General features: G+C 35.4%; 1 protein-coding gene across 1 annotated transcript; it reads right to left on the bottom strand.

Annotated features, from left to right (window-relative positions):
* Positions 1–1,987: 1,987 nt before the first annotated feature.
* Positions 1,988–14,119, bottom strand: LOC131144521 (homeobox protein knotted-1-like 2). The gene is made up of 5 exons (XM_058093218.1): positions 13,551–14,119; positions 13,007–13,129; positions 12,752–12,890; positions 2,956–3,197; positions 1,988–2,312 (listed from the first exon to the last, which is right to left on the bottom strand). The coding sequence occupies exons 1-5, from the start codon at positions 13,953–13,955 to the stop codon at positions 2,181–2,183; spliced, it is 1,041 nt and encodes a 346-aa protein (XP_057949201.1). The 5' UTR covers positions 13,956–14,119; the 3' UTR covers positions 1,988–2,180.
* Positions 14,120–14,333: the final 214 nt, after the last annotated feature.

Raw genomic sequence — 14,333 nt, 5'->3', positions numbered from 1 at the left:
TTGCCTAATATGCGTTTGGTTGGATAGAAAGAATAATAAAGAAAGAAAGGAGGAAACATAGGTGGCTTGAAAATCTTTTTTTGCTTCTTTTTTTAAAGAAAATATTTTTTTTTTAAATTACAAAGAGAAGGATTTTTCCTCTCTTCCTCTCACAATCAATTCCTCTCTAAATTAAGAGGAATAAGAGAACAAAGTTTGTCAAGTAAATTAATTGATTGAAATTACTATTTTATGTTGATGCTATAAGATTGTTCACATAAATCAAGGATGTCAACAAGCTTTAGTTTTAATTTTTAAGTATCAATTTTTAGGTATCCTCACACATTGGGAAAACCGTTCATGATCCATCATTCCTTAAGTTGATGATAAGCAATGAAAGAGTCCGGTAGAAAAGTCACAAAGGCACATACCTTCTTTTTTTTTTTGGAAAAAGAGGACAGCACCTCCTATCTTTATTAGCAAACCTCTCACTTATAGCGGAGGAATACCGTGACTCCAACTTGAGACCTGTGAAAAATAAAATCAAACCCTAAGAATTTAAAACTGACTTAACCAACTTATTCAAAACTAATAAACCAATGACCAACAACCAAACAAATAAATAAGAACTAAACAACTATAAGTAGAATACAAACAAAACTCTTAAAAATTTCGAGCAATAAACCAACCACTTAAACCTTCACAAACACCAGCACAAAGCATCACAAGCACAAGAAAGGAAATCCCAACAAATCCAATCAAATCATTCCCCTGACTTGCTTTGGAAGTTCATCTTTGCAACTATATGATCAAGATACACCAAATTCACCTTACTTGGTAAAGAAATCTGCACTTTGATTCGCCTCCCTATAAACATGTTTCAATTTGTGATGTATGCCTCTTAATGCTAACACAAGTTCTTCCCACAATTCCCATAAGTTTCAAGTCGAACACTTCCCAGAATTAATCTACTAAACCAACAAAGCTGAGTCACATGCAATCTTCACTTGATCAAATCCGAAACTTTGCATAGATTAATCCCTATAATAATCGTTTTCAATTCAACCATATTATTGATTTCATAACCCAATAATGAGGAAAAAATTATTTTAAATAATCCTCCTTCATCTCTTAACACGCCTCCACCACCACAATTACCTGGGTTACCTCTACAACTTCCATCCACATTCAACTTAACCCAACCTATCCTAGGTTTACACTATTTGACTACACGAGGAAGACGAACCCTCACATTTTTAACTTGAATATCCAAAACACGAGAGATTGCAATATTTGTGCAAGAAGCAGGTACACATTTAGTTAATTTGTCCGAAATGAATCTTAACCAATATTTAATATTAAATCACACAGTTCTCACTGAATCATGAATTGATTCCATCCTAACTCAACATCGACAAATCTAAAGTCTCCAAATGATGAGACTAAGTATGAAACCTACCAAAATACCTAATTGTAAGGCCTCGTCTTACACAACTAAACCAAAAATTAACTCTAACTATCCAAGTATTCGTTACCATACAACAAACATTCAACACCACAAAGGCACATACCTTGTTGAGGAAATCCACAAGGTATAATGTTAGGATCACGTTTTCTGAGTGAAATTAAATTCTTGAATTCAAAATTGCATAAACTAATCTAAAATAGAGTAAAAAATTATATTAACTTTCTTATAAATTTATGCATTCAAATTCAAATCTCAAAATATATGTTCCCAAACAATATTATTGAGGGCTCTAGTCATACCAAATTACCAATGTCTAAGGAGGTTGGTGTGTCTGCTACTGAAGTTTGCCGTCTATCCCTAAAACATTTGGGTGTTAGGTGCACATCTCTAAGATAGACATGTAGAATTGTAAGAGACTATAATGTCTCTCCAACAAATGAGTCTAGCACTTCATCTAAACTCAAGTAGAATCATTTACAACTGTATCTTCACCAATGTTGGTGGGAGAATCAATATGATTGACAATTTGAAAAACTAATGTTATAGATAGAACATTGCTTCTAATACCACAAATATAAAGAAGTTATTAGCTCAAAACTATTCGAGTTCTGTTATTAGCTGCAACTACAGTTCAGACTTACCAATCCAGAATAAACCTACATGAAGCAATAGCACTTCAGAATGTACAATTAAGTTGCTAACAATGGGCATCAAATTATCTAGAAAGATTATATTATATATCCATGACAGAAAACTGCAAGCTCTCTGCTGGCTTCCAGTGACGCTTCCGTTGATTGATGAACCAATTGTTAATTTGCTTGTGATCTAAGCCTGTTGATTCCACAAGCGCAATTTTATCAGCTTCCTGTGTGACACAGAAAAAGCAGATTGTCATCCCAAAGCTTTGTTAAAGATTAAAACCCTTGCACACTTGCACCTCAAGAATTCTAACATATCTAATATGCAATTCGCATAGCTTACACATAAGCTCCCTCAGAACAACTTGACTAAAATTCAGAAATTAGCCCATCTGTTTTCTTAGTATTTAGCATTTGTAATCATATCTTGATTGGTTGTTGGTGTTGTTTTTGGGAGGTCTTTAATCTTTTTTTTTATCTGTAATCTCCCAATGTTTGACTTGTAACCACGTTATTCCTCCGCCAAAAGTGAGAGTATATCAATAAATAAATGAAGGTGTCGCCCTCCTTTAATTACAAAAAAAAAAAAAGTTTGTCATTTTCATGACTTCAAAAACTGGCACTTTGCTCAGAGTAGATCACTTTCCCCACTCCTACTCAGGCTCTCAGCAATATTTTGCCACTTATAATATTCAAAACATGTCTTTCTGCAATTTTAAACTGAAATTGAGGCAAACCAAGTAAAACACAAGACAATCGTATTAGGTCAAAAGCCAACAACTTCTGTCAAACAAGAAACAGTGTAATCTTCGCTAACAGGTAATTGTTTGGTTTATGAGCACACATAAATTGACAGGAAGAGAGATTTACCGATGGATACGGCCATTTGTGGTGAACATTCCACCAATCGAGCAGTCTTTGCCTTGCCTCTCTCGGTAGCTTTCCTTTCTTCCTCTTCTTCGAAAATTCCAGCTTCAACGAACCTATATGACTGCCATATCTACGTAAAAGTCTATCTTTAAGATCTCCATGTTCATCCCTTGTTTGAGACTGAAGCACCTCTTTCTCTACTCCGCTAAATTCCTCATCAGATGACACAGCAGCACCTTCATCTGGCCATGCAATTGCACAATGTAATTTTGAAGAAAAACAAGTTTAGTTTCTGACTCATAAGGAGGAAAACTTCAAGACAGAAGAAAAAAAATTACTTTCAAATCATCCAAAGGGTCATTTGTCAGTCTCAATATATTGTACAAACAGAGTAACCATTTTTTTTTTTTTTTGTTATTTTACTTCAAGCTGAGGCATGTGCACACACATAGTATTCAGTTTCACAGCAAACTCCTTTTCTGGGGGATAGGTAGACGAATTATCGACTCAGCAACCTCAAAGGGCAGCAAACATAAAATTCAGTGACTCATTCCTCGCACTTTTTTGTGTACATTTAAAATACAGCACTATCCATCAACTGTCTCAAGTAGACTCCCTTCCCATCAACTCTTTCACTTAGAGCATATCAAGCAAATCAAATCATGCAAACTCATAAGTTGAAGATCTTGAAAAATCTGCTTAGCTAATAATATTTTCAAGATATTAGTCAAGGTTTTTCTTGTAGTATTTGAAGGTGTCATACATGAAAAGTTCAATATTATGTATTACCATTAATGAATATGTGCTTCTGCCATTAAGCCTATTTAACATGGTATATCCAAAACTGATCCCTTTGCTCCTTCCTTTTCCCATGTCTGAAGTATCCTCCCATGATTATGACCCTTCTCCACTGTCTTTGCATCATTCTGATAACCCTAGTGCCATTTATGTCACATTGGCCTTGGTTGGACACAATTATCCCACATTCCTACCTGGAATAGACAGTTTGCGAGGCCCTAGATTTTAAGAACAGATTCAATTTCATAGATGGTATCCTTCCTCAACTTAGAAGCACTTCCAAGGGTCTTTCAATGGAAACATCCAGTCCTCTATTGGCTGTGGAGTGTCCTAGCTACAAGTATGATACATGGCCCCTGATGATGAAGTGAGGATCAGTCTTTAACCAATTTAAACCCTTGCCTCCAAGGCCTGCTACAGCTTCCCCATTCGTCTTTACCTCTCTCTTATACCCATGTTTCTGCCTCACATTTAGATTTTTATCCTCCCATGTTGAAATTGAGCCTCATACCTTTACCACGGCCATGAAATCAACAGAGTAATGTAAAGCCATGCATGGTTAGTTACTAGCTCTTGAGGGGAATCAAAGTTGGTATCTGATTCCTTTGGCACCTAACGAAACCCCATTAGTTTGAAATGGGTTAAGAAGATCAAAACAGTACCTCACGGGAGTTGTTAGATTACCACTTAACCTAAAAGCTTTTAGGTTATAGACCAACAAATATCAAGCTCAAATACTCCCCCACACGTGCAACCCAACAACACATGGAGAGATAAACAAATGATAAATAACACCCAATAGAGGGAATACAAAATTTTTATAAACATCAATGTAATAAACGCCAAAAAGACTAGAACCCAAGACCTCCCGTAAACCAGCTCTAATACCATATTAGATTACCATTTTACCTAAAAATTTAACCTATTAGGCTGTCAACAATGTATATCAAGCTTTAACATTGCAAACCTCGTCTATTAGTGAAAGGCTACAGATAAATTGACAGCTTGGACCATGATATTTTGCTACTATGGCAAGAGTTGCTACTGTTAGGTTCTTAATAGCTGTCGTCATGGTAAGGCAGATTTAATTTTCATAACGCCTTTTTTTACATATTCACCTTCATGAAACATGTCTTCCTTGTGGATATAGGCAAAAAGGGGAGAACCTAGTCTACAAGTCCCTAAGTCATGACCTAAAGGAGGCTTCTTCACAATGGTTTGCAAAATTTTCCACTACATTACTTTTTGCAGATTTTTACTCTTCTAATGTTCAATACACTCTCTGGTATGCACAACTTCTAATCGTGCTGTCATGTATGTTGATGACCTTGTAATCACAAGCAATGGTACAGCTGGCGGCTGCCATTCAGCAACTGAAGTATTGTGTGCATGCTGAGTTTCATATCAAGGACCCTGGCAAGTCGAAATATAGTAAGGATTTTCTTGATATCCTGGCTGATTCTGGCTTCCTTGGTGCATGTTTGGCTGACTTTTCCTTGGAACAAAATTAGAAATTCAAAAGCCACACAGGGATCTTTACCAGAACCAATATCCACCGAAGTCACATTGGCTGCTTAATCTGTTTTTCTATTACTTGGCCTTGCTCACAGTAACAATTTCCTTAGCCAGTTTATGCAACATCATTGTCGCCCACTTCAATGATGTGCACTGACTTCTTTAATATCTAAAGGTCATGCCCAGTCAAGAGATTTTTCTTGATGTCAAAAGCTCTCGATGACTCTGAGCTCAAGTGCAGTTACATGCTCTTTCATTCAGGCGGCCATTTCATGGAATAGTGAGAAGCACATGCAAACTCACACTTACCCCATGAATGACGGTGAGATCAATTGACGGTAGGATAACTGCCTGTTACCGCAGCACACATAGCACAAGGCTTGCTACAAATCACGAGAGTGGGGCAAGGACGCACCTGAGCCAGTTTCTGCATCAACAAGTATAGAGCTATGGCTGTGACAAACAAGGGAAACATAATGGTCATCTGCTCTCTTAGCCTTTGTTTTGTTACCACTTGGCTGTATTAGCATTGATGCAATGATGCCAATCTTAAGAGCAAACAAAGCACATTGAACTTGATTGTCACATTGTTCGTCAAAATGTTATATCAGGCTCAGCCCTATGATACTAAAAACTCCACAGAACATTAGGTTGCCAATGTCTTCACCAAATCTATTTGTCAAGAACAGTTTGCAAGTTGACCATTCTCAATCTTCATGCTCTAAATTGAGGGAGTACTAAACCATATCATGCAAATCAAAGCTGACTTAGTTTTGATTCAGCAATTAACCAAACTCAAGATTGTTAGAAAAACATATAGGTAGTAATTAGTAGGATATGGCCATATGGAAATATAGGTAATTACAGAATATGTAACATTTTTCTATATTGCCATCAGCTTAACTATTTAACCAGTGCTTTAAGGGTCAGCTTGGGCTGAGGATTTTGATTGGAAAAAGTAAAGACAGGGAAAATAATAAAGAAATTTATTTTCTACTATATTTTCTCTTTATACCAAATACTATTGAAAACAAAAATTTATTTAATGTGGTTAGAAATCAAGAAAAATCAAAGGTTAATGGTGCCTAGAATCTTATTTTTGTTCATTGATTTGGAATATCTTTTGTTTTTTTTCTTACATTCATTGATAACCACATGGAAAAAAGCAAATTCTTTAATATTTTTCTTTCCTTTGCCTAGATTTTCTAAGCTTAAACTCAAATGTAAATAGTGCCTAAAATCTTATTTTCGTTCATTGATTTGGAATATCTTTTGTTTTTTTTCTTACATTCACCGATAACCACACATGAAAAAGCAAATTCCTTAACATTTTTCTTTCCTTTGCCTAAGATTTTCTATGCTCCAAACCGGGTCTAAAAGAAAATATTTTGGGCTGAAAAGGTTAAATATAAAAGAAAATTTGTAAAGTCTAATTAAGCTATTAATTTTCCTTTCCTTTCCTAAATATTTTAGAGTTCCAAACAGCCTAAGCTTTGTTTGAACTTGAACAATATGAACGAAACGAAAGAAAATATGAAACCCTAATTTGGTTGTCAACATTTAACAGGGAAACAAAAAAGAAAATACATAATAAACCAATGAACAAACCATTAAAATTGAAAATCCACAACTATCAAGGGCATTTCAAAAAATTTTGATTCATAGTCATATTTGGTGCAGAGGAAAAATAATTAAAAGAAATAATCCATCTTTTTTTCTTTTTCACAAAATTCCCAACTCAAACATAGCCTACAAACGAGAGAATTCAGCGGACAGGGGTGGGTGGTGGTGCGTAGGTAAGGCAAGAGATTACAAAGCGGGCAGTGACAGAAATTTACTATGGGAGATTTACTTTCATCGATGCTTCACGCAATTCGAATCAGAACAGAGCACAGCAGATTAGATGGGTTGATGGATGCAACACCAACCGGCAGATGGGACGTATGGCCATCAAATCAAACTGATAATAAAGGCACACATTCACAAATGCACACTGCCATGAACCCACCGGCACACCCGTCAAAGCAAAACTCTCTTTCTTCCCACCCACGAGCCCTCTGTGATTAAATGGATATACTACGAAACCCTCATCCGCCATTGCTAAGATAATTGAAATGTAAAAATATTCTTAGCAACTAAGATAATTAGTAAATTTGATTAATATTCGTCTTATACTCCCTCCTTTCCCACAACAAACAAGCCCTAAATCAACTTTGCTTTTTAATCATTACCCTTTTATAGACTTTGAAGGACATGTCAAAGGGTTAAAGAATTTAAAATTTTGAGCTCAAAATTTTTCTACAAAAGTAGAGAAAGGTACAATCATGACTGCCCATAACATGTCCAATCAAAAGTAAAGAGATCCAAACCACATCACATGAGAAAATAACACAAACATAGTAGAGAAAGGTCCAAAACTATTCATTTCCCTATTCAACTAATTGCTCAATCAATTAATTATGCACAAACTCAAAATAAAGCTTGAAAGTTACTTAGATTTTAGCACATTTTAAAGTCCAACTTGAGCGCCTCAACAGAACTTATCCTCTTAAAATTTCAGGAAATCCTCTTATCCAAAATTTAATAAAAAAAATACATACCTACTCATATAATATACAAAAAGATAAATTTTTTAAATAATATAAGCATCTTAAAAATTAAATATTAAAAAAATTATGAAATTTTGTACTTCAAATTTTTGAAACCTTATGCTACGCTTTTACCAAATTTCAAAGGCATCAGTATCATTTACCTTATATTTTATATACATTTTGTATTTTAAGAACACGCAATCCTGCCAAGCTTGCCTCCGGCAATTACATAAAATCATCAAATTTGAGATGAGCCAAATCAAATCACAGCACCCATTGTTTCAATAGGATTCGATTGCACCCCAATGAAGAAACCCAGCTACGTTAGGTTACAGCTATACGTACAAATATATATATATATATATATATATACACTAACCTACTGAACATACAAAAATATACATATACTTCATTTTGAATTGAAAACTGACATTGACGTAACACTGGGCGGGGCAGAGCAGAAGAAACTAGCAGCTCAGTGACATTGCGTGGCAGAGAGAGAGAGAGAGAGAGAGAGAGAGAGAGGACCGGCAGCGACAGGCTCACATCATTAATTCACGGCGACAACCGCGGGCGTGCCTCTCTCTGATTTCTGACCTGAACAAAACAGGCAGAACTGCAACCTCCCCTTCCCCCCCCCCCTCTAAAACTCCCACTTAATTAATAGGAACCCTAAAAAGCGTTTATATATATATATATATATATATATATTAAAAAAAATTATTCTTTATAATTAATTTGAAACTTTTTGTTCTAAAAAATGTTCGGGAATTGCTGTATATATGATCAGTTAAACAATTTTTTTCATTAAAATTTATGATTTGTATATAAATATTTTAAAGATGTAATGAAGTGAATATGATACAAAGATTAATATATAATTACAGGCTAAACACTGCTATGACTATATTTAAAGGAATAAAATGTCAAAACACAACCCACTGATGAAAGAAAAACATTCAAAGGTGGTCAACAATCCATATATGGATAGATCTAAGAATTCATTTCTGCGGAAGACCATTAACGCTTCAATAAAGGTTTTAAACTATATATATAAAAGGTGCACCAAGTATCCACTGATGAAAAAAAAAAGTGAGCTTGCTGATAGAAAGATTCAATGTGAATACGTACAGTGTGCCTAATAATTATTTTAAATTTAAGAGCCTAAGATTCAATGTGGGGCTTGCGTTCCCAACTAATAATCAAAAAAGGAAAAAAATAAAATAAAAAATAGAACAACAGGTTACAATACTGTTGAATGTTTCGGAGACATATGAGGTTAGAAGCTTCAAACCTTTGTGTCAGAGGTTTCAATTTTGAATTCTCGCAAGATTCAAGCAAAGCACAAGTCTATGTATATATGGGCAATAACCATTCTCTAACAAGGAGTGAATTATAAATAGAACATGATAGGGGCAAATTTATGCAGTGAAAAAAAATACCAATATACATAAAGCAAATATTACTTCGCATATACAAATCACAATGTCACAAACCTGACAATATATACATATGCTACATAAATTTCAAAACTACAGCAATAAATTTCCCCACTTAGCAAAACCATCTCATAGCCATGGATACATTTTATTAATATATACATTTTATTAATATAGATGAAGGAGGTCAGGCAATGCAACGAGCAATGCATCAATTGGGGGAGGAACAATGTGATGAAGCTGGTTAGTCAACAGAATCAACAGATCTTAGTTAAAGAAAAGCAAAAGACCTAATAAGAACATCCAATGGCAGACAAGCACGTGAATATATATATATATATATATATATATACACTGCAACTCTCTAATTTTGTTTGGTGGATTTTAATTTAGGTAAAGGTTTTTTTGAAATTTTATCTAGATCTGTTTAGACTTATTCCTTAGTTAGCATTGTTTAAATTTGTTGTCCTAATTTGGTTGATTATTGGTATTGTTTTTGGGAGAGTTTTAACTTCATTATCTGTAATCTCCCTTTTGTTTGTCTTGTAACCACGGTATTCTTTCGTCAAAAATGAGGGTAAATTAATAAATAAAAGGAGGTGCCGCCCTCTTTTAGTACATATATATATATATATATATAGATATATATAGATATATATATATATATATATAATGTCAAAAAGATAGTGTTTCTACGAAATCTTTGTTCTTAAAAGGAGGGTTAAGAACTTAACAATAGAATCACCTCAAGAAAAGTTTATCTGTCCTTTCAAATAAAAACAATATATACACAAAATATTTATACTACATGCTCTCTGCAACCTTACTCATCACTTAATTTGATTAATATTGTCTGTCAAGTATGTAAATGGCAGCAGTCTAAGCAGCAAGTCCCAACATATTCCATTAGTACATGGTCTCCATGATGGTTGTTTTCGTCCATTATTTAATAAGCAGCCATGGCAGGCACCATGCACCTCGATAAGTTCTCTACTTAAGAGCTTATAGTGATATATTCATAAGAAAACCTATATATTGTTGTTAGTGAAATGTAATGCTAAGGAACTATTGCATTCATGGCATTTGATTCAGCTTTTATTATTAAATTTTTCAAGAAAGAAACTCAGAATTACTCGAAGCAACTTTCAAGAAGATATATCTTCGAGAGAAAAATTCTTTGGGCAAATGTGACCAGATCCTCGACGTCTCCAAAAGTTCAAAACCCAGCAACCTAATAACCAATTAACATCCTCACATGACTTGATACACAGTTATAAAGTAGCTAGGGTGGTCATTGTTGGAGGTCATTAGTATTACAATCACACAAACATTTTTTTTGGGGGGGTAAAAGAGGGCGGCATCTCCTTTCTTTATTAGAAAACCCCTCACTTATGGCGGAGGAATACCGTGGTTCCAGCAAAACTACTACAAACAGATAAAACCGAAACGTAATAAAACAAAACGAAGACAAAACGACACATTAGACTTTTAAATTAGGAAAACTAATCTTTTCAAGGCATATCATGCCTCTAACTAGACGGGATAAAAAAGCAAACTCCATCACACACACACACACACACACACATATATATATATATATATATAATTTGGACATGGCTCAAATGTTCAAAATAGACCTAAAATAGGTAGATTAAAAATACATACATCAATAGGTTGAGATTAAACATTGGTTTAAGTAGAGAAAGAAGAGGCAGGCCTGTTAAGTTTTACCCAAATGGCTTAACCGATTATGTAAAAGGAAAAATCAACATATAACAGGGGAAAATATACGAAAAATGTTAAAAGGGTAAAAAGTTAAATATAAGAAAATTTGTGTATATACCGTATCGTTCTAATCAAGGCCATGTAATTGTACGACAATATGTTCGAAACAATGCAAACAAATAGCCGAAGGATGTTACAATGTGGAAAGAAACCATATATCATGACAATGCGAGCTAATAATAGAACTACTATTTCACAAATCACAAGTCATCACAAATCACAAGTCACCACGAAGTCCAAAACTAAGGTAGAATCTGTTGTTTGAAAGGTTTAAATTATACTTCCATTTTTTTCAAGCCAAAATTTTCAACCATCGCACTCAAAAGAAAGAAAAGGAATAGAAGGGATCAAGATTAACTACAAGAAAAAGAAATAACATGAGCAAGAAAATGCAAGCAAATCTTACCCATATGAGATTTAATTGATCAAAAAGGAAAATTTGTCTTAATACAAATATACAATCAGAATTCCCATGGAAACAGGCCTTGATCTGAATCTAAGATTACTATATAAGGCAAGACTTGCACGTAACGTAATTGAATATTGCCAAACGGAGAAGGGAACTGAAGCATTATACGGTTCAATTCGTTTAAACTGCACAAATACTATATACGAACATGCTCATGTTGCACTTGCAGAGTATTGACATATGGGAAGTGTGTAAAACCCAGCATTCCGAACTTCAGGAATTAGGTAGGCAGGGCCATTAATTTTATATATCTGGGGTTGCTCATAATATATTAAACTCTGGTTTACTCGATATCTCAAAGAAGGAAAAAAAAAAACATTTATCATATGCCACTGCAAATTACAAGAAAAATTGCAATTGCCACCACACTGCGAACATCAGAGTTGAAATCTCCAATGATGTTCTAAAAAGGGCATAAGAGGAAGCAAACAGAAGAAACAAAAACAAATCACCCACATGAAAGGGGAATGAACCCCATCAATAGTACTCTTGTAATTAATTAAGTTCCATGTGTTGTTTCGAATTTTCCTTTTGTTGGGCTCTTGCCTTCCCTCCGAGCAAGCTAACCACTAAGACTTGAAATCCTCTAGTTCTGCAGATATTATTTGCCGAATTATTCATTCTCCAACTGAAGCAGAAGGGGGCTGTTTATACTTGGTGCAAGCAGCCGGCTGAGGAAACACTAGCTAGTGCACTAATCCAAGACTAGGCCATACATATATCGATTGTTACTTTCTAGGGCTTTGAATATTTTGATCCTTGTAGGGTTTGTGTTATAATTGACACATGCATCCAAATCCTTCGTTTGTTCTACTGGGTAGTCTAGAACTAGCTGGGGGAGAGAGAGAGAGAGGTTAAGATGATTGTTATGGCAGGAAATGAGGGATTCTCTTTCATTATTTTCCTCTCTTTGATGCAATCAGTGTGTTTTTTTTTTTTTTTTTTTTTTTTCTGTCTACCTTCAAAGTCCTTCTCCCCATACAATTTTTTTTTCTGCGGCTTTCCAAGTTCCAATAACCCAAAGGAAACAAAAAAAAAATTATATATATAGCTCTATATATACATATAACACACATACAGAGCACAACAATCAAAGACAACCTAAAGAGATAAAAGATAAGTTATATATATATATATAATAAATTATATCAATCATGGAGATGAGAGAGAGAGAGAGAGAGAGAGAGAGAGAGACTGACCAGAAGGGGTTGCAGTGGAGGCACCATTGTTGCAGAGGTTACGCAGCTGAATTTGGATATTATTAAAGAAGGTGGTTGCTTCGTCCAAAGGCCTCTCTAGATCTGATTTATATTTCACCAACACCTCACAGAACATTTCCTATTTATACAGGGAAATAAAAAAAGCGATCAATTAATATTCGGGAAATTCAAAAAGTTAAGAACAAGAGAGAGAGAGAGAGAGAGAGAGAGAGAGAGAGAGAGAGAGAGAGAGACCATGAAGTGGTCGAGGTCGGGATCCAATCCCAAGCACGTGGTAACAGAAGTATCTGTCTTACGAAGATCGCACTGTCGCCGGATTTCATCTAACACACAGGCAACCTCCGGCGGCGCCCCCACCTTCATTGCCCAAAACAAATTAAATCAATAAATAAACAAAAAAGAGAACCTAAAACGAGCAGTGGGTAACTACGCATATATATGTGGTGCAGTTCTCTAATGAACCATCAGAAAAACAGAATTCTGATTAATTAATTAATTAGAACTATTAACTTCAAAATCTTGAAATAAATTCTTCCGATCCATCAACTGATCTTCACACAAAATGAGTAACGCCAATACAATATATCAGAACTCTTCATCTTCCAGATAGCCACGTACGTAATACAACGAAGATCCATGAAAACACTAAAAAGAGAAAACCCAAAACACAATACAAGTTTTATCTCCTAATTAATAATTACATAGTTCATCGTTGCATAATTTGGTTGGGTTTAATTTGCGGCAGAAAGAGAAATTAATGCATGTAGTACTGTTTGACCTTCTGACAATCTATGTACGCTTGGAGCAATCTGGGATAGCAAGGATGAGAGGCGATCCTGGCTTTGATCACCGTAGTAGTCGCAGTAGCACTACTACTGCTCCACATACGATTTTCTTCTTCCTCTTCTTTTTCTTCTTCTTCTTCATCTTCCGGTCGTTGAATAAGTTGCGGTGCGACGTTGATATTGGCGGAATCTGTCGCCTCAGCTTTGGACAAGGCCGCCGCCGACAGCAGCGCAGTCTCCTGCTCCGATCCCAACATGGGAAGCCGAAACGGTCCCGCCGCATAGGCGTAAGAATAATCCTCCGACGTCGACGGCGGCGGCGGCGGCGGCGGCGGAAGCAGATTCTCCGGCGAGTAGTACTCGCCCCTCGTGCAACGCAGGCCGTACATTTCCTCCATGACAATTAATCAATGACTGCTGCTAGGTTCTAGGTCTAGTGAAGAAGGAAGATAAAATCATCCCATCTGGATGTATGTGTGCATTAATTATACGGAAGAAAGGCTTCGTGTAGCGGTGCTACAGAAGCCATTGTTGGCCCAACTTTTTAATGAATTTTTCTTCCAGAAAATTATGGGTCGGATTTTTTTTTTATTAAATTTGAGGGGGTGGGGGCACTGATATAATATATTGATGGAACTGCAGGAGCTTTAGAGAAGAACTGTTCGAAGTTGAGGAGGGTCACCGTTTAGGGAAAGTGCAAGGATACATGAGGCTGACATTTCTTTAGAACATACGAGTTCCGATTTATGCATGCATTAACAACGGAGTAATTGCAC

Source organism: Malania oleifera, chromosome 12, assembly GCF_029873635.1.
Source record: "Malania oleifera isolate guangnan ecotype guangnan chromosome 12, ASM2987363v1, whole genome shotgun sequence".
Lineage (NCBI taxonomy): Eukaryota > Viridiplantae > Streptophyta > Magnoliopsida > Santalales > Ximeniaceae > Malania > Malania oleifera.
The sequence above is the reverse complement of the archived record's forward strand: the minus strand, read 5'-3'. Positions and strand labels throughout refer to the sequence as shown.

Excerpts from the sequence above, each read along its gene's own strand:
- LOC131144521 (XM_058093218.1), bottom strand. The coding sequence starts at position 13,955 with ATGGAGGAAATGTACGGCCTGCGTTGCACGAGGGGCGAGTACTACTCG. Across the intron at positions 13,130-13,550 it reads CGTACATAGATTGTCAGAAG|GTGGGGGCGCCGCCGGAGGT; the intron begins GTCAAACAGTAC and ends TGGGCAATGAAG. Across the intron at positions 3,198-12,751 it reads CTCCACTGCAACCCCTTCTG|ATGAAGGTGCTGCTGTGTCA; the intron begins GTCAGTCTCTCT and ends TTGCATGGCCAG.